General features: G+C 35.6%; 1 protein-coding gene across 5 annotated transcripts in view; it reads left to right on the plus strand.

Moving 5' to 3' along the window:
* Positions 1 to 20902, plus strand: part of PHKB (phosphorylase kinase regulatory subunit beta) — a 67328-nt gene extending 46426 nt beyond the window's left edge. For 4 of the 5 annotated variants that reach the window (XM_065733222.1, XM_065733224.1, XM_065733227.1 and 1 more), the window contains 15 exons: positions 2382 to 2465; positions 2912 to 3016; positions 3764 to 3846; positions 3926 to 4016; positions 6535 to 6596; positions 6685 to 6847; positions 7374 to 7455; positions 8787 to 8844; positions 10536 to 10626; positions 11925 to 12127; positions 15149 to 15283; positions 16091 to 16220; positions 16557 to 16664; positions 17977 to 18117; positions 19579 to 20902. In XM_065733222.1, coding sequence (XP_065589294.1) covers positions 2382 to 2465; positions 2912 to 3016; positions 3764 to 3846; positions 3926 to 4016; positions 6535 to 6596; positions 6685 to 6847; positions 7374 to 7455; positions 8787 to 8844; positions 10536 to 10626; positions 11925 to 12127; positions 15149 to 15283; positions 16091 to 16220; positions 16557 to 16664; positions 17977 to 18117; positions 19579 to 19716 — 1674 coding nt within the window. In that variant the 3' untranslated portion in view covers positions 19717 to 20902. Of the gene's footprint in view, positions 1 to 2381; positions 2466 to 2911; positions 3017 to 3763; positions 3847 to 3925; positions 4017 to 6534; positions 6597 to 6684; positions 6848 to 7373; positions 7456 to 8786; positions 8845 to 9639; positions 9731 to 10535; positions 10627 to 11924; positions 12128 to 15148; positions 15284 to 16090; positions 16221 to 16556; positions 16665 to 17976; positions 18118 to 19578 lie in introns of all 5 variants that reach the window. The other variant, XM_065733223.1, reaches the window with a different exon arrangement.
* The last annotated feature ends 3804 nt before the right edge of the window (positions 20903 to 24706 follow it).

Genomic DNA, 24706 nt, shown 5'->3' on the forward strand with positions numbered 1-24706 from the left:
GAATCCCTTTTATTGCCTGTGAAAGCTTCAGCTTTTTCTATACAGGCAAGTAGTCCTGTAGTTGAGTACCATATCCTTTCACTTCCAGGGACTTGGGCCATTTAGTTCTTATCCATTCTGGAGCTAACTTATGTTGCCAGGTCAGATGCGCATCTATTCTAGCAGATGTCATTGCCATATGAATCCAGTAGTTAAAAATAGTGGCATCTACAGGCTGCATGGGTCTACTTCAGCCTCCTCTTAGCATTACTGTGGCCTTTTTGTTCAGCGCTTTTGGCTATGCTGAGTGAGTGCCTCAAGCTATCCACTGCTATTTCTCCTGGAAGTATGTTCAAAGCAAAAAAGACAAATGCTGCTGCAAATGATAAGTGCTTTGATTAGCAACTGTAGATAAACATGTCAAAAGTTCTGTGGAAATCTGTGTATTACTGGGTCTCTATTTAATACTTGATCGCTGTTATAACTGATCCTTTGAGGGGGGGAAAAAACAACAAAAAAAACCTTGAAGTCCCATCTGTACATAAATAGCCCTTAACAAGCTGCAGGAAGCTGTCAGACAAGTAAGGTGATCAAGGATCACAGATGTGCACTTGATGTATTTATACTTTACCACATGGAGTTTGGCTGTGGATCAGGTACATGAGGTACTTGCTGAACTTTGCAGTATAAAAGTTGTCTTGAACAAGTCTGATAGATTTTGAATGTCTGGGGAAAGTGTAATCCGTGTGTGTAGTTTGCCAGTCCTAAATGTGCTAGTGGTTTGTTTCACAACTGTAGCTATGCAAGTCTCTCCCTCTGAAATCAGGACTGTATGACTGATGCCATTATTGGTATCAGAAGTTTGTAGGACTCAGAGGAGAACAAAACTAAAAACAGAAAATATCCTTCCAGGCTTACAAAGCCTGAAATATGTTGGTGATTGATGTACCAAAACTTAGAGTTTATTCAGAAAAATGATTATTCCAGACAATGACTGCCACTAAAATCTGAAAACATTCATAGAGAAAAGAATATCCTTGTTTATATTCAGCCTTGTTCATTTCTCAGCCTATTTTTGCTTGCTCATTTTCCTGATGATGCATTTCAGAATGGATTTTCTCTGGCTCTATTTGTTCTGAAATTCTGGTTTAATAGACAGAAACCCCACAAATTCACTACATATGAGCACGTACACAGATACTCATGTATACACATACATGTACGTATATTAGCTCTGTGTCATTCATCATTTCTTTGGTCTCCATCAGGAGAAGAGACCTTAATTATGTTTTAGCGTTTTTTATTATGAATTACATTCCTAATTATGACAGCTGCTGTGTTTTCATTTTCAAAAGCTGATGAGAATTCTGTCAGTGTTCTGTTTTTTTTTCATGAAGGAAAGAAAGGTGGGAAGGTAAAAGGTGTCCAGTACCATTGTTCTAGTCCCCACTATGTACTACAAGAGGAGTTTTAACATGTTTTGATTTGGGTATGCATTGATAGGTTATTTAGAGCTGCTTCTGCTTTATGTCTCCATTCTTTTCCCATTTGAATAGTGACATTCAACTGGGATAATGTGAATAACTGTATTCATACCCAGTCTGAATGAGCAGGTAATGTAGGAAGGTTTTTTTCTTAACACTTCTTCGTATTTGTGCACTAACGTAGGCAGTATTGGGAAGGCCCCAAACTGACAGCAATATAAAGCTACTGAGTTTAATGTTTATTCAAATCTTCACTTACACTTGTTTCTGAATTATCCTCTTCTAAAGGAAGATTGAGCCTACAAAAATGCTTGAAATTTTGGTTTATTGAGTCATAATAAAAAAAGTTTTGGTAATACTGGGTTTCACACATAAATGCAAATAAAAAAATGCAGCTTTCATTTTGGTTTAACTGATATATGTTAATAATCTCCTTTGTCCACAGTTTAATTGCATTTTTATGGTTTATTTTGATACGTTATAAGAAAATAAGATTATTCTTAAAATTTTTAAGACTTGCATATTAAATAATTTGAAGTAATAGTAGGCATATTTGATTCCATATAACTCAGAATCAAGCAATGAATAATGGGGTAACTCGCTCTTGTTTTTTTGTTGCTGATGTGTTGATTTTGCATGCCTTTACTAAATTTAGAATGAAGATCTTATTAATGCTGTTTTACTTTATATGCACATAAGAAAAGCATTACATTTAAAAATTAAAAAATATTACAGATTACATCAATGGAAAAATAATGATTAATAGGTTAAAAGTAAAAATTAATAGGTTAAAAAAAATCGAAAAAATGACCATATTTTATGGACCTTGTTCTCAGTAGAATGCCCCCAACTTCCTATGTGAGCATAAGGAAGTCATTTATTGAGGTTTCCTTCAGTTTTCATGTTTATTTCTCACAGGCCTACTTCCATTTAGGAATCAATGACAAACTAGGATTATCTGGAAGACCAGACAGGCCTATAGGATGCCTTGGAACATCAAAGGTTGTGAAAGAAATATTTAAGTTTTTACAATCTTGCTATTAATGTATATTTCTGATAAACACTGCATTAGTCTCTAAACTGTTTGGAATAGAATTTAAGTGTTATTTTGTTTTATGCTTATATTTAATTTTAAACTCTTTGTAATGTATTGTGCTACTAGGAATATGCATGCTGCCTTGCTAGTAAACTGTCAGGTTTCCTAAATATGCAATTCTAGTAATACTTGGCCAAAACAGAACTATTGAGAGTCAGATTAAGTGGAATGTAGATCTGTGTCCCTTATAAAAATCTATGTGCTTCAAATTAGGTATGTAGGTTTTATTTTTAGTGTGTTTTAAGTTCAACTGTTCCATGTTAATTATTCCTTGATAGTTTCAATTTTTTTAACCTTTCAGCTACTTTAATATTTTAAAGAAAGTATTAATTGAAACTTTATCTCCCAATAGATTTATCGAATACTAGGAAAGACTGTAGTTTGCTACTCGATTATTTTTGATCTAAGTGATTTCTACATGTCTCAGGATGTTATGATGTTGATTGATGACATTAAGGTAAGATGGATCTTTAACCTTTCCTTTATGAAACTAACAAAAATTGAGTCTGTAGAAGAATAAATGTTGAATTTTGATAAAAGTCTCACAGATGAACACTGCATAATGTGTATTCTTCTAATGTAAAAATATTGCAGTTTGCCCAATACAAATTCTAGTGAGTGTCTGCATCTAAAAAATCAAAAACCTGAATGTGATTGGGATAGCCTCAGTGCAGCAAGCAAATTATCTTTAGTTTCTTTGGGAAAACAGATGTTCTTGGAGGCAGAACAGAGTGAGATTGTTCTGCTTAAGAGAAATATGAAAGCCTCATCTGGAAGAAATATTGCCAGACTTTCTGCAACTATTAAAAATTGCCTTCCTTCCATAGTGATAAGGATGGCAGCAGTTTGCAGCTTACCTGTTAAGTCCCAATTGCATAGAAGGTGGAACTGGTGATAATGACTGTAATTCGAGAGTTGGATTCCTCTGCATACTTCTTTGGTCATTACAGCTAGTTCAGGACAGACTGGTTTTCCCCCCAGTTCAGTCTGAGATCAGTGTATATGCTAGGAGTATTTCTAGAAAATCTCAATACTTGAAGTAACAGATTGTCTTCAGTGGTTTCATCGGTCCCTGAAGTTTTTACAATCTCTTGAGATTTTCAGTGCTGTTACTTTAAGATAGCTCTTCTAGTATTTAGCATTGTGTATTCTTATACATTGTGCTGCTGTATTGTTTGGTGACTAACATGTATTTCTTACCTAGAATGCACTGCAGTTCATTAAGCAGTATTGGAAAATGCACGGCCGTCCACTGTTTGTTGTACTTATCCGTGAAGACAATATCAGGTAGAGAAATATAAAAGCATCCTTTGCCTGTAATTCTTTCCTAGCTGCAGGATTAATGATGTTCTGTGTAAAATTTCAGAGGGAGCAGATTCAATCCGATATTAGATATGCTGGCAGCCTTTAAAAAGGGAGTTGTTGGAGGAGTGAAAGTTCACGTTGACCGAGTACAGGTATGGTGCTTCTCCTGCATGGTGTGTTCTTATCTCCTAGTATTGGTGTGTGTATTCTTATTACTTCTGTTTTTCATGTGGCTTATGAATATTTTACTTGGTATCACAAAATCATATAGTTGGTGTCATAAAGTCTCATACTAGGTGGCATTTAAAGATCCCTTCTAACTCAAACAATTCTATGATGAAAATTAAGAAGTCAAGAACCAAGACAAATGGTACAGTTTTTCTTTCATCTCAGAAGAAACATGGGCTTATTTTAGCTTGTTCTGATAGGTCTTTAAAAAGCAAAAATCTTCATAGAGGATCCTAAGAAGGGAGAAGATGTTTTCATGTTAAGAAATCTTCTAAATTACCTAAAGCAATGTCATGTCAAAAATCGAGGTTTTTTTATTAGATAGTAAACAGGAAAAAGGTGTTTCACATATATTAAAATTCTTAGAAGAATAGACGCCTGTTTTTTAAGCATCTTTTCTGTTTGAATTAATTTTAAAGAAGGAATATTACTTCATTAAAATGTGAAAATTACTGAGTCAGGTGCTATTTATGTATTTATATATGCTTATACCTATTAAAGAACTACTCTCTTCATAAGAGGGAAGAAAATACCAAAGACAGAGAGATGATTTCTTATACCTTGGAGAACCATGAATCTGAGTAACAGCTGGGTCATTTGTAAATTAAATAAATATTCAGAACTATAATGTACCTTTGTAACCTAATGTAAAGAGTACCTTTGCTGTCTTTCAAATATTTGTGTTTCTAACCGGTCGTGTGTAGGTCATGTCATTTCCTGTTAGCATTTACTTTTCCTGTAGCAAATGCCATTATTGTCCATGTAAATTCTTGCATTTGTCTAGAGTAGTTTTTGTATTCTTAACTGTAACTGAATCACCTTCCTGCTTTGCAATTTTAAAGTGATGTAGTGAAGTACCAGACAAGAAACCTCAACTTGTGTAACGTGTCCTTTAAGCTCTACACTGTTAAGAGTCGTGTGGAGGTGAATTTCCCCTTGCATACTCAATTGACTTACATGTTTAGAGTATTTATGATGATGGCAGGCATTGGCTTTTCTTAATTTTTTTTTTAATCCATTAAGAATAATAATTGAAAACCTATGATCAAATTTTTGGCTTTAATGTAACTAAAAAAACCCAAACAACCGTATAAGATATGATGCATTCACTTTGTACTGAGTTTTCTTAAATTTACAACCAGGATTTACCATGGAAAAAAAATTAAAGTGTAGTTAAGGAAGGGATGTAATGCCTTGCTGCATGTGCTCAGAGGTAGCCGTGTACTCTGTGGGCCAGGCATGTGCCAGAGCTAGCAGAGGGAAATGCACAGCTAGGACTTAAGGAGAGGGGAGGAAAGATTGCTGTTAGCTCAAGCTGTTGTCTTGGAGTTATTTGGATTATTCTGTTGGCAATAGGTCCAGCACATTTTCTACCTTCCCATGATTTCCATTTGTTATTGTCACTGCTACAGTTCTCATGCATTGTGTATAACTGTGTTGTAGCCCAAAATTACAAAATGATCATGATCATGTTTGAGGGCAAAATGAAGCCATATTTGGTTAATGATAGCTAATATTCTGGAAGTGAAGGGTTTGTAACTTTCGTACATCAACAAAGTGAGTAGAATTGCACAGAAATCACTTCCAAGGGATTTGCTATGGAGAGAATCATTAATGTAGCAGCGTCATAATAAACTTTCTTGCAGTTATGTGTTTGGTATAAGAGTTCTGAATGAAATCTATTAAAAAATAATAAGCCCTACAACTTATTCCAGAGAGAATTTATCATCATGTCCATAAAAATGATGTGCTAACATCCCCATATGTCACTATGTTTAATTATATATCTGCATATTAGTTAAGATATAAGTTATTATTGTGTTAAGGAACAGACATAAAAACTGGTTTGGGTTCAGTGGCAATTATCTTGAATGTCTTTCATACTGTTAACAATCCTTTCTCTTTTGCAGCTCTCCAAAGACTTTGTCTCACCCAGTTTTTTAGGTTAATTGTTGATGCTGGTGATCAGTGCATTTATTGCTGGAATATAATGTTTTCTCAATCAGTTTAGATGTATTCTCACGATCTGAATGCACAGCTGTCACATTTTGGAAACAGTCTTTTTTTGTTATGGAGGAGGAGTTGGGACTTGCCCAACTCATGGTATTTTCTTAATTTAACTGTTCCAGCAAATGATAGCTGAATTTCTGCAAATTGTACTTACCTGCTTCATTTAAATGTCTGTGTCTCAATGTGCTGAGATAGAATGTGTCTCAGATTGGATGAGTGCTCTTTTTTCTTGTGAAATACGTAAAGTGTGATTTCACTGAAAAGTGTACCCTTATCAGATTCCTGGCTTTTTTCACTTTTCAGCTTTACTGTCCATTTCCATCATCATGATGTATTCAAGCAGGCAGAGAATGATAACATTACCAATGAAAGACTTCTATTTTATTTTAATTGTCTTGCAATTTAATTTTAACTATCATTTTTTAATTTCAGACATTAATATCTGGAGCAGTTGTGGAACAACTTGACTTCCTAAGAATCACTGAAGCAGAAGAGTAAGGCTATTTGTAAATATTAATGATGGAGTATTTGATAATTGAAATGTTTTCTGAAATGTGAAGAAATGATATACTTGTTTTCTAGGGCTCCTGTATTTAAGAGCTTGGAGGAGCTGGATCTTCCAAAACATTCAAAAGTCAAGAGACAATCTAGTACTCCAAATGCTTCTGAACTTGAGCAGCAACCAGACATAAATATTAATGACTGGAAAAACAAGTCAACATATGAGATTCTGCAGAAACTCGATGTAAGAAAACTTGGTAAAAATACAGTGCCACTTCATTGTCACGGAGCAAGATATTATCTACCAGCTCTATTTGAAAGTGACCCATTTAGATCAACACAATTAGTGCTATGGTTCAGTGTTAATAATATGGCTAGTAACATAACATGTCTGATGTGCATCTTTATACTGATCAGACCTTTCAGCTTGTAGTGTTCTGTTGGCTTTCATTTTTCTCAACTATCCAAGTTTTCTGATATCAGCTGTAAATGACAGGATCCATGAGTAGAAAACTAGGTAACACTTCTGAAGCTAGCTTACTACAGCTAAATTTGAACCAATGAGAATTCTCTGCAAGCAGCAGTGACAGTGATGCAGCATATACAGAATATGAATATTTGTGATGAGGTTCTCTTAAAATACTAGAAATATATATACACGTCTTAAATAACAAGGCCTTCTGGTTTCACCTGCTTTTTTTAATTGTTCTGATTTTTCTTTGCTGAAAATCTGAAGGCTATTTGTGCTTATGTTGTTGCTGTTTTTTAAGGACTGCAATTGTCTAGCAAGTCAAGCACTACTTTTGAGTATATTGCTTAAAAGAGAAGGACCGAATTTCATCACCAAGGAAGGTAAGGGCTTCTTTCGTGTGAGTGTTCTGAACATTTTGGGAAGCAGCTGTATGTTTAGTTGCAATGAATATGAATAAGGGCCATGAACGTGTGCAGTTGTGTAGCCATCTTCCTTGCACTTACAGCAATTTCAGCATTAACTGGGACATGTAAATTCATAGTGTGGTGAGGAATGAGCTGCCAAATATATAAACTCTTGTAGACTGTCTGTATGCAGTTGCTCTATCTGTAGTTCTGAACAACTGCGTACAAGAAATAGGGGATTTGACCTTGGATATAAAACCGAAACCAATGACAAATGTGCATGTTTTTCTTCATTTTAGTTTTAGGTAATGAGGCACTAATTAAGTATATCTAAAAGATTTATTCTACTTCAGTTTTATGTTATGGATTTATATTAGAGCACAAGCTTTAAATTAGTGTAAATGAATTCTGAACAGGGTATGGTTGGTCCTGTGGCTTTTCTGCTGCAAATTGTTTGCTTGTTTGTTTCCCCTCTCCCTCCCTTCCTCCAGACTGTTTCATAGCTGTGTCTGTGTATATGAGTGCTTCTCAGAAAAAGAGGAACACTATCAGTAAATAACGTTCTCGTAGTTACTCCTCAAGCAGTTATAACTTACCACCCCACCTGGATACCAATGCTAGTTCACTGTGTAGCTTTGGTATCACCTTACTGTAATTATTCAGGATGGAACCACAAAACAGTACAAAAACATCTCTTTCATAATCATCCAGCTTCATGACAGCTGAAAACTTCATGTCCCAGATGATGAATCAGGTGATGTCTTATTCACATACAAAGTTGGAAACAACTCCTGACTTGGTTATCAGCTAGGGCAACTTTTATTCAAACATAATATCACTTGAATGAGCCACCTTGTCAACCACGAGACATGCTTGTTGCTTTTAGCTCAACAGAGAGGCAAGAGAGCATGGAGAGTACCTATTCCATCCCGTATCCAAAACATTATCTGCAGTTTGATGAAGAGGTACTTTATCATGGAGACGTACCCTCTAGGCCAAGTCCACAGATTAATCTCCCTAATATATCTCAACAATAGCTGCTATCATGTCTCTCTAGAGCAGGAGCAGGAAATCAAGCTGAAGTTGTCTTTTACTTTTTGTATAACAACACGCAACTGAGTAATAGAGGATTAAATTGAATTTAAGTTGTAGATGTTGAGCACAGTAGGTAAGTGCTTTACTAAAGCTCATAAAGGATTAGCAGACCTCTTCAATATTACCTTATATATTCAATGAAAAAAGGCATTTTTAATGTGTTTTTTTGTTGCTGTCATTTTGTTTTATTTTAATAAATGTGTTTATAACAGGTACTGTTGCTGAACATATTGAAAGAATCTATAGACGAGCTGGCAGCAAGAAGCTCTGGTTTGTATAGAGATAACATGTTCCTTCTGGTTTACACTTTTTTTTTCCTAATATGCTTACATTGATAAAGGTGGTTCCTTATGCACTTAGAGGAGGAGAAAAAATGGACAGCTTTTCTGACAAAATTGTACTGGTTCACTGTGCCTGAAGATCTTGATATAACGCTTAGAAAAATAAAGTACTTTCTTACCATTATCATTTAAAGCAGGGAATAGTAAGCTGTTTTTCTTCTGAGAACTAATGCAGATACATAGTTCTAGTAAAATTTAAATAATGAGAAAAAATAAGAATATTAATATTCTTATTTCTTACAGAGCATGGCAAAATAATACCAACAGCTTTCTGTCCCAGTGGCTGGTGATCAAATATATTTGTACATATGCACTTTGCATACTCCCCCTGAAACGATTTACTTTGAGCTTGGCTATCACGATAACTTCAGAAGGCCTCAGCACGCAGGCTGGTGGTTCATGTGTTGTTTATTAATTACTTCGCCTGGAAGTTTAGTAGAAATTGCATTTCATGTTATCGAAGATGTGAGTTGAGCCTGTCCTGAATTCTGTTCCCTCGCCCTGTGACTGCTCCTAACATACGAGCCTTTAAATTTAAGGACTGGTTTTCATTTTAGTTAGTTCCTGCAGTTAAATGGGCCTTTGCCAAAAATAAGATAGAACCAAAGTACCTCGGTCAAATATATATTTTTTTAAAGAATAAAAACCAAAAGTATTTTTAGAAACCAAATATGTAAACTGTTTTTCGTTTCTCTCCCATGACTGCCATTTGACATACATATAGGTTGGTGTTGCGCTACAGTGCTGCATTTGCACAGAAATTTTCTTCTTCTATAACCCCACATATTACTACTTTACTGGTACATGGGAAACAGGTAAAGTGCCCAAAGGTCTGAAACAGAACTCCATGAGATTTTTTTGGCTTTTGTGCGTTTTGATATTGTCAGCTATTGCATTTCAAAAATGCTTTGCTCGTGATCTCTTGATAAGTGCATAGCAGTTCTCGCAGGAATCAACATCAACCGTTTGAATTTAGTACTAACACTGTGGAGTGTTACAACTCACTCATCAACTCTGTTGGTGAATGAGTCTTAGCAACTTCAAAGCCTGTGCTAGAAAACCTCAAATACGTGTCTACTAAATTTGTATTTTGTCAGGAAATTATTATTAAATATACAAATATTTTAACTGTCAACTGGATATATGAAAAACATGCCTCTACACAAGCCAGTTTTAAAGCAAGCAGTTTACACAAGTCTTCTTGCATAAGAATATTACCTCACTGTGGAGAACAAACCAAAGCCTTGATGTTATGTTGTTCTTTCTCCTGCAAAATTATGTGGCCTTAAAAGTTACTGGGGTTATCCTGAAAAATGAATGAAATGTCACAAATGAGAAGTAGGCATCTGTTGTCTGTTTTGAAGAACAAGCTTTCTGTGGCATTTGTAGGTAGTTTAATGAGTTCTAACTAATATATTTTTGATCCATTAATCTACATCTTGACTAAAAATGAAAATCCAGAGATCTTGATATAAAAATCTGATCTGAATTCCACATTGTAAATTACGTATTCGGTTGATTTTGAGATCTCCGAATGCCGTGCCAGACTTCAGAACTATATATGAATTCATTAAACTAGCTTTTGATATGTAGTGGGATTGCTCTGTTTTCTGCCCTCAGGTCTGCTGTGCGCTTCGCAGCAAGTCTTTTAGGTAAACTAGTGGACAGCCTTGCACCGTCTATTACTAATGTTTTAGTTCAGGGTAAACAGGTAAGTCCTTACTTTTCAGAAATGTATTAAGGAGTGATAACAGAAAATAGAGAAATGGCTGTTTTCATTTTGATGTTTGCTAATGCTTCTTTTAAAAGCACCCAGTAGTTTTAAAGTACCCTATCTGTAGAAGAAAAACTCAGTGAAAATATATTTAATATTTGCTTTTACTATGGACTAATACGTTTATTTTCATGTAATGACAGAATGATCTTGAAAAGCATTTCAGTGTCTGGTTAAGAAAGGGAAAGGCATTATTTGTGTAACTCCTTTGTTTTCTTACATATGCTCTTCTATTTCACAAAAGGAGATGGAATCAAGCACTAAAACTTATTAAAAAAAAGTTAATAAAACTGTGGCATAATGAATCACTCTCTTTGTAATTGAGCTTAAGTCAATTAATTTTTCACGAGGAGTGACAGCTGAGAAAGAGTGTTTCAGGATTTCAGGTTTCTGCTCCAAATAGATTTTAATCATCAGTGTTTCTTCCCTTCTTGAGGAGGATTTTTAATCTGTTGGTACAAGAATTTTAATTAAGTTTATGAAGAGCTATCTCCAAGTAATAGTAGTTGACTATTACTTATTTCTATAATCAAATATGCATATGTTTGCCTAAATGGAATGCTATGATAACAGATTTGTCCTTATTTTATTCCATATTGATGGCCAGGTGTGTGCTTGTAGTGCTCTGTAGCTGTAGAGGAAGTTGTATCTGCATGGATCATGATCTACAGCAGTTTATTTTCAAGTTTTTAACCAAACTTGTCTTCATCGAGGCCTTTTTAATAACAATCATTGTTGTCCGAGAAAGATTAGTGACACTGTTTCACTGACAATAAATTAAGATGTTGTGAAGGGTATGTGTAGTTCAACAATCCAGTACAGCAACTGGAGTTTCTTAACATGAAGGCTGTAGCTTCTAGGATGCTCAAAGAAATAGGAACTTAATTTTGAATTCTGTCTTCTTATCTTTAACTAACCTCTGCAGTTGTGTGTCAGACATGAAAGGATATCTAAAGCTGCTGTACTGTCTCCATTATTTGCCTCATTCTGAAGCCATAGCTGCAGTCTTGCACTTTAGTTTTAATTTTGAAAAACATTCTCCCTATTTCCTTTGGTCTTGAGTGGATTTTGTTATTTAATATCATCCAACTAACACTATTAACAGTCACCAAGCTTTGACATCAAATTATTTTTGTACTGTAAAAAGCAGAATTCATGAAATTTAGTTTCTGAATTGCTTCTATGGTGCTTTTATTCCTTTCCAATTCTTCTGAATTTTTTTCCATATACCGTAGGTGACACTTGGAGCTTTTGGCCAAGAGGAAGAAGTTATTTCTAACCCCTTATCCCCAGCAGTCATTAAGAACATCATCTATGAAAAATGTCAGTTACAGGATGAAAGGGAAGCTGTGGTTCAGCAGGAACTTGTCATACATATCGGCTGGATCATCTCGAATTCACCAGAGCTTTTCAGTGGCATGCTGAAGATACGGATTGGGTCAGTAAAGTATTGCACTTACTGCTCAACATGGCACATGAATATATGTGCTTCAGCAGAGATTGTTGCTACACGGCACAAAGGATTTATATGAGATGATGAGCAAAATGTGTATGTTTCAGCTTTATGTTTCTGTAAAGCCTGCTTTGAATTAGTGTGCCAGAACTGGGTTCCCAAAATGCTGCTCTCACACTTGCCAGTCAACACTGTAAAGTGCAGGAGGGGCAGTCTTTGCAGTGCCTCATTTGAAGCTTTCCTATAGTGAATGCATAAAACTGTGGGATTTTTAAATGCTCCATACTGGTCAGGTTAAGGCTTCAAAACCTAAAATGCTGTAGTGGGGTTTTCGTTTGGCAAAGGGGCTCTAGGAAGTGTGTGTTACCTCTGGGTCACCAAGTCCTGCCAGCATCCAACAGCCAGAACATTCTTCCTGTCTCACCGAACAGCCATGGAGGCAGTGAAGCCTTTCTTTCACAGCTTCTAGCTCACTCGGGCAGGTACCTACGTATGTTTCCAATAAGTGCTGATCTTTTCATGTAGTGAGCTTGTAATACAGTTTTGTCTAAATCAATCTTATGAGTCCAGTAGCTACAAGAAACAGATTTCTTGGAAACAGTGTTTCAAGGTATGTAAAATATTTGTTTTCAGAGTTGCAGCACTGTAGTCTACATAAAGAGATAGCTTGTTCTTCTCTAATGTTGACTGTAATGGAAACTTCAGGTAACAAAAGCTTTCTGTTGTTGAAATGCACTTACCATTAAAGAATTTCCTCAAATATTCTGAGACACTTGGGTAGTGTATCTGATATCTGGCAGAAAGAAGACATTGTTCAAGAGCACTCCTCTATTCATAAATACTTATTCTGCAATGATTGAGCCTATTAGGTGATGTTATCCTTACTACAGATAAGCAGTCAAGTAAGTATTTTGCCTATCAAGGTTAAGCTATACAGAACCTGGGAACAACAAACCTGATTCAAATCTGAAACATCTGAAACACCTGGATCGTTCTATTTAATTCTTTGATAATGTGACCTACAAATAGTTTGTGGTTGAGTATTATTATATTCTGTGGCACCTGCATTTACGCTGCTATCTACAGTAACTATTTTTTTAGTTAGGAACAGACAGATGTATTTAAATAAGCATTTCTTTGAAGACAGCACATCCTACTGACTGAGAGTTACAGAATTACTGAAAATGCTTTAGGATTACCTATTAAGATTTACCTATTCCATATGTTTTGATAGGAAAAACATGACATTTCAGCACTGAAGTTGTATTTTAGCAGTCTTATTTGCTAGTGTATAAGATTCCCGATTCCGATTAAGTATTGCTTTTGGGTCATTATAAAACCAAAAACTTCATCACTCATTTGACGTTTAACTGGATGTATATCTGTTCTTTCACACTTAAATACTTTTCTGTAGCCTTTACAGATCCATGTTAATCTTATTCCCTTTTCTCATCAGCTGCAGCTTATCCTTTTTGGAGGTTTTTGTTTTTTTTTTTCTTCCAAGGTTAATTCTGGAGATTCAATTTCCTTTATTCCAGTGTTATCACCCACTTCAGTGAGCAAAATTAACCTTCTCACAGAAGGAGCATTCCAGTTTGATAATGATTTGATTTAGTGTCTTGTTATTGATTTGTTTTCAGTGTTTCATGCTGAAATATTTCAAGTTCCTGACAGTCCTATTACTGTAAAATCTTCCAATCAACTGACTTCTGCCCACCCTTATTTGTGAAGAGTTCACTGAGAGGCCCACTCTTCACATTGCTGTGTCACATAGGCCACTGCAAACAGAAAAGACCAGTGAACAACTTGGACAAAGATAAAGTTGAACTGCCAGAAAAAATGAATCAATTTAAGCCAGTTTTGCTTGTTAATCTCAGTAACAAGAGGAAGATGCTATTCACCAATATTGTGTATGTTCCGGATAATGTAGTGTGCCCATGTAGCCTAATACAAGATAGTGTAGTATCTGAATGAATAATCCTAGAAACTACAAATGTTAAGCAACATGGAGTTAGTTGGCCTGCCATCTCGGAAGCCTCTGAAGCTAATAATAATCCTTCAGTCCAAAAGACCCATGAACCTGACTTAGAGAATCAATTCTCTCCTTTCTAGGTAAAGTAATAAAATCCCTGCAGAATGTGGCTATATTGGTGACAAGGTAAACCTTTTAGGAAGACTTCAAGTTTTCTCTGATAAAGAGTAAACTGCTCTCTGGCATATCCTAGACTTGATGAGGTGTTGGAAGGACTACTTGAAGAAAAACTAGTTACATTTCTTTTCTCTTATGATTGTAATAGCTACTTGACAATGTGGATGGTATTGAATGAGGTCCATGTTCAGTTATCCTGCTTCATATGTATTACTTCATCTTTGATATTATATTAGAAGCTTCAGCATTATTTGTATTGGCAGAATTAAAATCATCATTTTCTCTTTAATAACTTGCTAAGCCCTGCCTCTCTCATCCCTAGGGCTGGAAAGTCTTCACTGTTTCCACATTTTTATCTAATCAAATTTTTGAAAAGGGACAGCAAAAGAGAGAAGTGTGATGGACAGCAAAGAGGAATTTTAAAGGCTATGGCTCTTAAGAACCACTGAAATCTTTTTAAATGTATAATTGAGTTGTGTTTTTCTTAAAAACACCAGCAAAACACATGTACTGTCAGAAGCATAATTTTGAGTAGGAATTTCAACATCAGAAGTCAAGTATGTCTTCATGCGTGTGGGACATAGGCAAGTACGTGGTGAAACTGTGTGAGAAGTATGCTTCACAACCCGTTTCTAAAAACCTACTCATTATTGCTTTCAGTTTTTATCATATTGCAAACAAGTGAAAAATTCCACAAAGCAGTACAAACAGCAGTGTGTTTGATGCTGTATTAATGTGTTGACAGTGAAATGCTACTAGCAGGATCACATGGGATTTTCTTGAGGTATTCTATTAGGCTGTATCTTCTTTGGAAACTTCACATTTAATTAACGAATGCTTTCCTCCCTTCACTTCAGGTGGATTATCCATGCCATGAAGTATGAACTGAAATTCCGTGCTGGGGATATGCCAGCCAAGGACTTGTACCAGATGTCCCCTAGTGAAGTGAAGCAGCTTTTGTTGGATATTCTTCAGCCACAGCAGCAGGGGAGGTAATGAGATGTGTGGGTTTGTGGCACCTGTTCTCATTCATAATAGACTGCTCCTAGTAATTTGTGTGTTTGAAATACCTGCCTGTGGATGAGGTATACTAAAATACGTGCAATCAGTACTGGATTTATTTAGAAGAGAGGTAGCAAAGATGCTCTTTTTCATTTTTCTCAGCTGTATCCATGTTCTACAATTGTTCCTTTCGCATTGCATCTTCCTGTTTCACCTCTGTTCTTTGGGAAGCCTTACCTCATAGTAATTATCTATATACTTTGGCAACACTGGGATGTATTATATATTCCTCGATGCACACATCAATGAACTGGAGGCAGAATTACTCAATGCCACCTACTTAAGTATCCTGTAAGAACGGTGTGTATGCCGTTCAGTGCCCTTTTTTTCTAGTTTATTGTATGAATTAGAGTTTTTTTCTACAATACTTGAGAGGCTCTTCTGCCTGAAACTTGTGATCTTTCCTCCAAGATGTAACTAGTTGCCAAAAAGTGCATTGGTGTGCAGGAAAACAAGCTGCAGTTACAATACTTCCACTTAGCTAAAGTCAGAAGTCCTCCCATAGATTTTTATTTCTAGTTAACTTTGGCACATAATACTGCAGTTAAACTTCCTTGTTCTTTGCTGAGTGGATTTTATTCCTTCTTCACAGCCTGACTTCCCAAGAAGCACAACGTGTGCTGCATATGCTTCATTAGTAGGCACTGCTTCCCTTATGGCTTACACCACAGAACATGTCCTTGTTCTGAATCTGAACCTTTCTTTTTTTCTGCTGTTATAATTTCCTTTGTCCACAGAGGCTGGCTGAACCGACGACAAATAGATGGTTCTCTCAATCGAACTCCTGCTGGATTCTATGACAGGGTGTGGCAAATCTTGGAGAGAACTCCAAATGGTTTAATAGTAGCAGGGAGATTTTTACCACAGGTAAAACATGCAGAGGTGTTCAATTATTTCTGCTTTACCTTACTATTAACGGTGGACGATTTTATTGTTAATATTTAATTTTATGTTGCCATACAGAGTACGTGTTACTGGGTAAAATACAAGTAGAATAGAATGGAAGTCAGTTGAAACACACTGATAGGACCATAAAGCTAAAACGTCCTTTCCAGAGCGGTATTGTCATGGACTCTGAAATATGCTTCCTTTTTGATGGCTGTGAATTATTTATTCTGCAAGCCAATAGTCTGTACTGGGGATGTGGAGGAGTGATTTAGTGCAGATGCTCTTTACTCAATACAAGTATTTCTTATTTTTCAGCAACCGACCTTATCGGATATGACGATGTACGAAATGAATTTTTCCCTCCTAGTTGAAGATATGCTCCAAAATATTGATCAGCCAGAATACAGGCAAATTATTGTAGAGGTCTGTGGCCTGTAATGAAGTTTTGTGATGTGCATGAGTTTGTTATAACTTAAAAAAACAGACAAACAAACAAAAAACCACCAAACAGAGAAATAATACTTAAAAAAAAGTATATCCTCAAATATTTATAGAAATAGCATTTTAAATACAAACACCAATTTTTATATTTCAGTACTTCCTCCATGGATTTTTTTGTGATTTAACAGGCTGCTGTCAGCATGCTCAGAATACACTGAGTCTGTGATGTTTTCCTTTCTTAGCAATTAGATAGATAAATATTAATGACAATGCCAATACACTTTGATCAAAGGAGGCAAAAGCTATTAAGATGGCTAATTCCATTAAGTCCTTAGCTTGTGCCTTTTCCCAACAAGTTTTCAGAAAATCTTGCTCTAAAACATCAGTTTTGCCTGTGATAGATTTTTCTTCCCATACTGCTGAGGATGTCTAATAAGTTGCCTTATGTTACTGACTCAGCTAACTTTCAGTCTCCCTGTATTCCAGCAAAAATCTCCTACATGAAGCAAAAGGCTTCTTTAAACTCCTTTCCTTACCAGTGCAGCTAATAATGGATACTATCAAGAGCATATGTACCTTTGGAAGCTGACATCTGTGCTGTCAGCTGTGTTCATTGTCAGTTCCCAAGCCTATGTCTCTGGTGCCTGTGAATTTTTTTGCACAGTAAGATAATTTAAATCCATCTCAGTTCTGGCTAGCAACCACTGGTCATGCTGCTTGCTGGAACACGTCCAGTTTTTGCTAAAAGAAAGCACAGTTGTCAAAAAATGGTCAGCATAGATTCTGTTGCTCACTTCTACAAGTCACTTATGTTCATCTTCCTGTTGAAACCTTTCAGATATGAGGAATGTAAATTCTAACTAATTCTTTTTACATCTGTTGGCTTTACTTTTTATGAACTTGTCTGTAGTGCAATTATACCATATGTGGTTATACATCAAAACATCAAAGGCTAAGGTTCAGTATGTACTGCTTTTCACTGTTTCTGCTGCCTGAGCACTACATTGAGTTGTCACTCACTGGAATGAATAATCTGGAAAATAACTTCCCTGACACCCAAAGTTAGATGTTGAAGTTAATCAGTCATGTTCTGTCGTAACTAGATGGCCACCTGAAATCGTACCCTTTTATGGAAGCCTGCTTTTTCAGCAATTTTCATCCAAAGTCATTAATTCTTATTTGTGGACTACTACCTGTGCTACTATTAAGTTGCTTCCATCTTGAATCAATGCAGTGATTTACAGTGCTTTTTATAGAACTTGAACTTTAACAAGTTACTTTTTCTGCTTTATAGTTGCTGATGGTTATATCTGTTATTTTGGAGAGAAATCCAGAGCTAGAGTTCCAGGACAAAGTGGACTTGGACAAAGTGGTGCAAGAAGCATTTCATGACTTTCAGAACGATCACAACAGGTCAAAGGGCACTGAACACCAGGTGAGTAAAATACAGAATTTACTATTCTTCTTGAACTTAGCTGTAATTGTTAATTCTATGTATGTGTTAACGCTGCATAACTCTGCCAGAAGCAGAGGTAAAACGTGCACTTTGTTGAGTTGTGAATTCAAATCTATGTGGTAAGGGGATCACATAGTGTTAGCTAGCTCGGTACAGCTGAAATGGAATATTCATTACAAGAGCAAGGAGTTAACTGCAAGACAGAACAAGTTGATACTAAGAGAAACTTGTAAGAAATAAAAACCTAGAACCTAGAATCTTATGGGCACAGCTATGAAGAAAGATATAGTGACCAAAGAAATCACTTCCAGTATTAATGGAAGAACCTTAAAAGGTTTTATGCTTTAAAGACCTCTAAATATTCTCCCTATAAGTTTTGGTGTCTTAAAGGTCTGAAGTTCTATAATCAAGGTTGATTTGGCTTTGTTTAAAGAATGAAATGAATAAAAGTAGTGGGACAAGTGCCCCTGCTACCATGGATGGCTGTACTTGCTCACTCTGCCACTGTGTTATGCACAATGTATCCAAAGATATCTGTGATTACCCTGAAAATTCTATTGATTTACAACATCGATATGCAAAAGCATTTCCTGTTGCTGAGATAACCGCTTTAGAGATGAAAAGATACTTGCGGACCATATCCTTCTTCTAAAATTTTAGGACTGATTTTGTCCAAATGGCATTCTTTTATTCAACTGATTTGCAAACATTTTGAACATTTCTTTGTTTTAACATGTAAATGTCACGGGTGCTTACTCCAGTAATTTCAAACATACCCCAGAACTATGGAAGGTCTAATATTTTCACCACACAATCTCGGCTATTTATTTAATAAAGTAATTGGAAAGTAACTCATTTCCTGAATTAGAAATGAACCTTTATTAAGACAGCCAATACGTAATTTGAGAATGAGCAGCTGTTTGGCTCAGTGATGTTAAAACAGGTGTTCATTGAAACAGACTTATTTGCTGATCTTATCTGATTGAGTTCATGTGCTAGCTCTGATTTGCTTCTTAGATTTTATTTATTTTTAAATAAGCCTTTAGTCATTGCCTCTGTGTGCTCCAGAGGACCCAGATCATAATGGAATTGTGGTAGCACAGTGTCACCATGCAGTCAGTCATCGGTCTGCGAGTTTTAAGAGAGCAGTTGTTCTGTCATCCATTACATTTTAAAAATAACAAAAAGGCACTATCTGTACAGTGCTGGAAAGATCAGTACAGAAATATATGCAATCTGTTTTATAAATCTCTTTTCCACATTTTCAGGTTAAGTTCATGTGAAAATTGTTTTCTGAAAAGTGATTAGAAGTGTATTCTATAGCTCTAGAGTTAGTAACTCATTTGCTTTTCTAGTGTGTCCATATTCCACCTGTTCACCTGTGTTTGTCTGCTTTTCATAATCAGCATTTCACAGAAATACCTTTTCCCTGTCCTGCAGGATGACATGACTGCATTCTACAACACTCATCCAGTTGGAAAAAAGGGAACATGCAGCTACTTGAGTAAGGCTGTGATCAGTTTATTGCTAGAAGGAGATGTGAAAGCAAGCAATGATGATCCTTGTACTATTAGCTAAAGCTTCAAGCCCTGTGTAGTAAATTGTTGCTTGATTCAGTGTTCAATTTATTTTCAGGCATGCATTAAAATACTGTTTTGAAAAGTAACCCTGGTTAGTAAAACCAATACATCCTGTCCTTTGCTGAAAGAAGTGCCATTAGAGACACAAAGTGCACCTTATTTTTCATTTCTTGACTATGCAGCATGATACTGAAAGCACATGATATCTGACTGAGTTGAAAGGGATTGTTCCTGCGATCTTAAATTCTGCATTTGCTGTAGCTGGTATCTTAGAGAAATGTAATGTAACACTCTGCTTTTATACCTCTATTTATTTATAATTATGAAGCAGTACACTGTAAATGAAAGTCAGAAAATACTGTAATCAGCTATTGCTTACCAATCTGCAACAGTACGAAACGAGGATTTACTGTTTTTTTTCCTGATTCTGCACACAAAATGGAGGTGAATGAAATAATTACAAATATTGATATTATTAAAAAAAACACTTCATCTCTTCAATTCACAGCATGCATTTCGTTGTTTGGATTTTAATTTCCAACTTGATAATTTGATCCAGGTTCACTGAAACAGAATGACTTTTTTTAATCTCTAGCAATAGACATGACTACTTTTCCCAATTCTTTAAACATCTGTATAAAGGGAAACACATAAGATAAAAAATGTTTGGTGTTTTAAACTTTTTTTAAGAAAGCAAGCAAGAAAACTGTATTAAAAATGAATGTCAGTGACAAAAGAAGGTCTGAATTAAATGAGCTGTCAATGCATGAAAGACTTCAAAACGAACCGATCTTTCTCCAAAATGTGTGAAAATACTGTATGCTAAATGCTTTATTTTGATAAAAGTTAAAAATATCAAATGCTTGTAAAAAAAAAAAATAAATAAAAATTCTTCAGAGTTACACAAAGACTCCCATTGACTTTAGTAGCAAACATCTGTGCTACTGGAATACATTTATCAGTCAGTGGTTGGGGAAGGAAGAGGCAGCAGAAACACATGTTAGGGAGTGCTTGATATAGAGTGCTGTGCATTAATACATTTAATATTGTGTAAGGGGTTTGAACAGCAATTAACATATCCTCAAATTTTAACTAATTAATTTATTTTCAGATCAGTACTGTTTTAGGATTTAATTGGGTATAACAACTTCCACCTGCTGAGCTTGTTTTTTTGTGATTTCTATTACTTGTAAGGCTACAGCTGGCCATGGATCAGGGATTAGATAGGAAGTATCAAGGAATAATCAGGAAGTAAGCATGCATCTTCCTGGAATATTAAAAATAAAACATGAATCCCTGATTTCTGACATTCTTTTGAGAGGTCACGAGACTACGTGGACAATTTCCCACATATTTTCTTATAAGCATTTTTTTATGCTATTTATGATAGACTTTTTGGCCTCCAGACACTACTGCAAACGTTTACCAAACAGTTACCAAATGCAGAAACAGGAATAGTGTCTTTTATGTGATTTTACTCACTGTGACGTAAGCCTTCTGTCCCCACTGCACATAATCTTTACATTTACAGAGTTGAAACACTCTATTACAGCTCTTCTAATGAGTGTAACACTATTATACTTTTGGTGTTATTTTCAGGATGAATTCTGTTCCAGCATGCCTTAAAGCCGGAGGAACAAAACAGCACAAAAGTGGTATTTGGAGCTGACCAAGTATACTTTCCATTCCAGTGTCAAGCTATGGCACAGCTTCTTCAGAAATTATCCATTGCTCAGCTCAGTTCAGAAGATAATATGCCATGCTATGCCAGGTTTTATAAGCAGAGCACGGACAAGACTCAGCTGATAGCTGCAGAGCTTAGGCAAAAAAGGTACTTAATTTTTCCATGGCAAGTTTCAACAAGTATTAGAACTATATCTTATATAGCAGAGAATGACAAAATTTAAGAATTTTCTTTTGAATGTCCAAATACATCTTAATCCTCAGAAGTTATTTTTCTCAGAAAACTGTACTTACAAAAAATTGATAGCAAGAGGTATCAGAATGTGAAAACATGTCACAGTATTTGTGTTTGAAATTGGTTTCTGAAAGTTTCTTCTTATTCAAACTTAGCCATTTTGACTTTTATGGCATTAGTCAAGACCAAAGGAGAAAGCTTGCTAACTCCTGTAAAATTCAGCTTTCTTTACAATGCAGGTTTTCAGATCCAGTCTACCAGCTTCCATATCAATTCCATGACTTCATGTGAGCTTTGGGTCAAGCCTCAGGTGACAAAATTAATTTACTTTTTATGAATACTTTTTTTTTCTTATCATTATCTGGCCCCCAGTACTGGATTATTTCTTTCCATGGAGATGAGATTAATAGTGTACTTGTAAGAACTAATTTGTATCTTGAAGCCTTTAGGTTTCACATCCTGTGGCAGGCTAGGAATTACTTGATTTCGATTTCTTCTACTGGAATTGACCTTCTAATTTGCTTTAAACACTTTTATTTCAGAACTCATGAAAAAATACCTTGGATATCAGTGAATATAAATAATAGAGGTTAAGAGCCATCTAGAAAGTAAGTGCTACTGGCAAACTGACACATCCCCTCACATACACAGTGCACCATCACTATTCTAGCTACAGTGCAATTTACATTTAGAAACAGATAAGCCTTAGAAGATAGCAGCAGTTTATTAAAATTAATGTAACCTACCTAAAAATGGGGAAAGCATAGGTAAATATTTATAGCTGACATGCCAGATATCTCATTTAGTCTGTGATTGTACATTATTATTTAGTTTGCATCTAAAATACCTACTATACTGGAATCCTCTTCTGTATCCAGTTTCAGTAACAGAAATTTTGCAGCTCCATTTGTGCAAGAATTCTACATGTTAGTATTTCACTTATGAAATGAGATGGAGGACAAGTAATCATAATGTTACCTACCTTCACAGTCGTATGGGCAGTGGTAGTTCTTGCTTTCTAATCATCTTAGGTTTTTTATTGTTCTCATTGCTTAGAAATTGAATCAGCTACACCTAAACTGACAATGGCACAATCACTAAGTGTTTGAGAGCAGTTTGAGAGACTGAAAGGAAGCCTCAAATTTACAAGGAATTTGCTCAGAAATGGATAAAAAAACAAGAACCCAACCCACCTTATCTGCATTCCTACATCTTCTTAAACCTTTGTTTTTTTTCCAAACATACATGAGTTTTTAAGCTTTCAAATTTCTTTCAGATCAATATTTCCAAGCAGATACTTAAGACAGATATCCAAGCGCTTGGTTCAGAAAGAATAGGGACAGGAACAAAGTATAAATGCTCAAGTCTCAGAATAGTGGCAACCATTAAATGACCCAAGCACTACTCACTTGGGCTGGCAAAAGCATTCACCTAGTCCATCCTAAGAACTGTGTCTATATTAAACTGCAATTTTTTTCCACTAAATCTTCACAACATGACATCACAGACATAGAAAATCCCATGCAATCAGTGTTTATCTTCCTCAAAGATCCCATTTTTACACTTAACTGGCTGCTGCCCCTTCATCTTATGCCTTTGCACTGCAGTACAGTATCTCAGGGTAGGATAAAGGATGCCAGACATAGCTAGCCTGAACACTATATCATCCTCAGAACATGGCTAGGGATCCCATGTTGATCTCATGTTCTGTATGTAAATAGAGTCTTAATCTGGCAAAAGATAACCATGGCTAGCTCTTTCTGGCATTAACTTCCAGTCTGGGTTAACTCAAGCCTCTATCTTGCAAAAACTTCTGTTATTTTGTAAAATAATTTAACATTAATAGATTCTCTATGGAAGAAGTCTCCAAAGTACTCATGCAGTCCACATATAATATATATTCATAAAGTCTTCTTAATTACTATATTTACTGTATAGGAAATTATTTTTATTCTATGTATATAAGTCCTGTATGATTCTAGAATCAGTGCTTTGAATTCCAGTACAATTTTAGAAAGATAATTCCTGCATTCATTTCATTGGCAAGATGCAGTACGTTTCATTTGCATCTCAGTCAGGGATCTGTTAAGACACTACATCTGTTTTATTCAGAGCTTCTTACAAGAAGATTTAAAATCAATTTTAGACTTCCAAAAAACAGCCTTGTAGATAAAGAAACCACGTCATACTGCCTCACTGACAATGGCAACATTTCAAGATGTAGCAAACATATATTCCAAACTTTCACTGAAACTTTCAGAGTCGAATAAATAAATGCTACAGATCTTACAAAGCTTGGTCTTTGGAGCCTACATAGCTCAAGGACAGTCCATGGTGTGGTTTGCACAGCAGACCTTGATTTCAGATTCTGTTTTTACACAGAGTCCTTAACACACATAATGAATGTAAGATTAGTAATGCAGATTTAATTAAGACAGCTTTTGAATAAAAATTTGTCAGTATTAAACTATTAGTGGGATTAAGGCTTACCTAAAAGTTTATGTAGAATAACTGCCTTTTAATGTAGAAGTCTAATATGAGATGATAATATTTTGAAATATTTTAGAGATTTTCATTTAAAAACCTGACATGAAGTTACAATCAAGATGCCAGCATTACTGCATTACTAAGCTAATTTAAAATGCCCGCTGCCAGCCAGCAAGAATAACTTGTAAAAGATTTTGAGATGCATTCAGTTGAATTCTTGATGCTGCTGTCCGTACTACCAATGGTCAAGTTTCCATCGGCTTCTGTGTGAATAAGGGGAACAATTCCCTAGGTGTGGTACTCATTTTCTTTTCTTGGGCTTGCAACTGACTTCTGTGACCCTGTGCAAGTCTCAACCTTGCACTGTCCAGCTGTTAAAATGCTCATACAACTATCTAGGGCTGTTGGCTCAAATGTGTAGAGTGTTATTTAACAAACTACAAGGATTTAAAGTGACAAAATTACATTAGGAGACTTAGTGTGTCTTTTATGGAAAAACTCAAATGCAGTTTGATCCAATCTGCAATGCTGCAGTCTGGGAAATGGCCTGTGAAGTTTTGTACTGACAGACCTAGATAAAATT

This window comes from Cyrtonyx montezumae, unplaced genomic scaffold (assembly GCF_038088225.1).
Source record: "Cyrtonyx montezumae isolate F1298 unplaced genomic scaffold, pur_monq_1.0 scaffold_17, whole genome shotgun sequence".
NCBI lineage: Eukaryota > Metazoa > Chordata > Aves > Galliformes > Odontophoridae > Cyrtonyx > Cyrtonyx montezumae.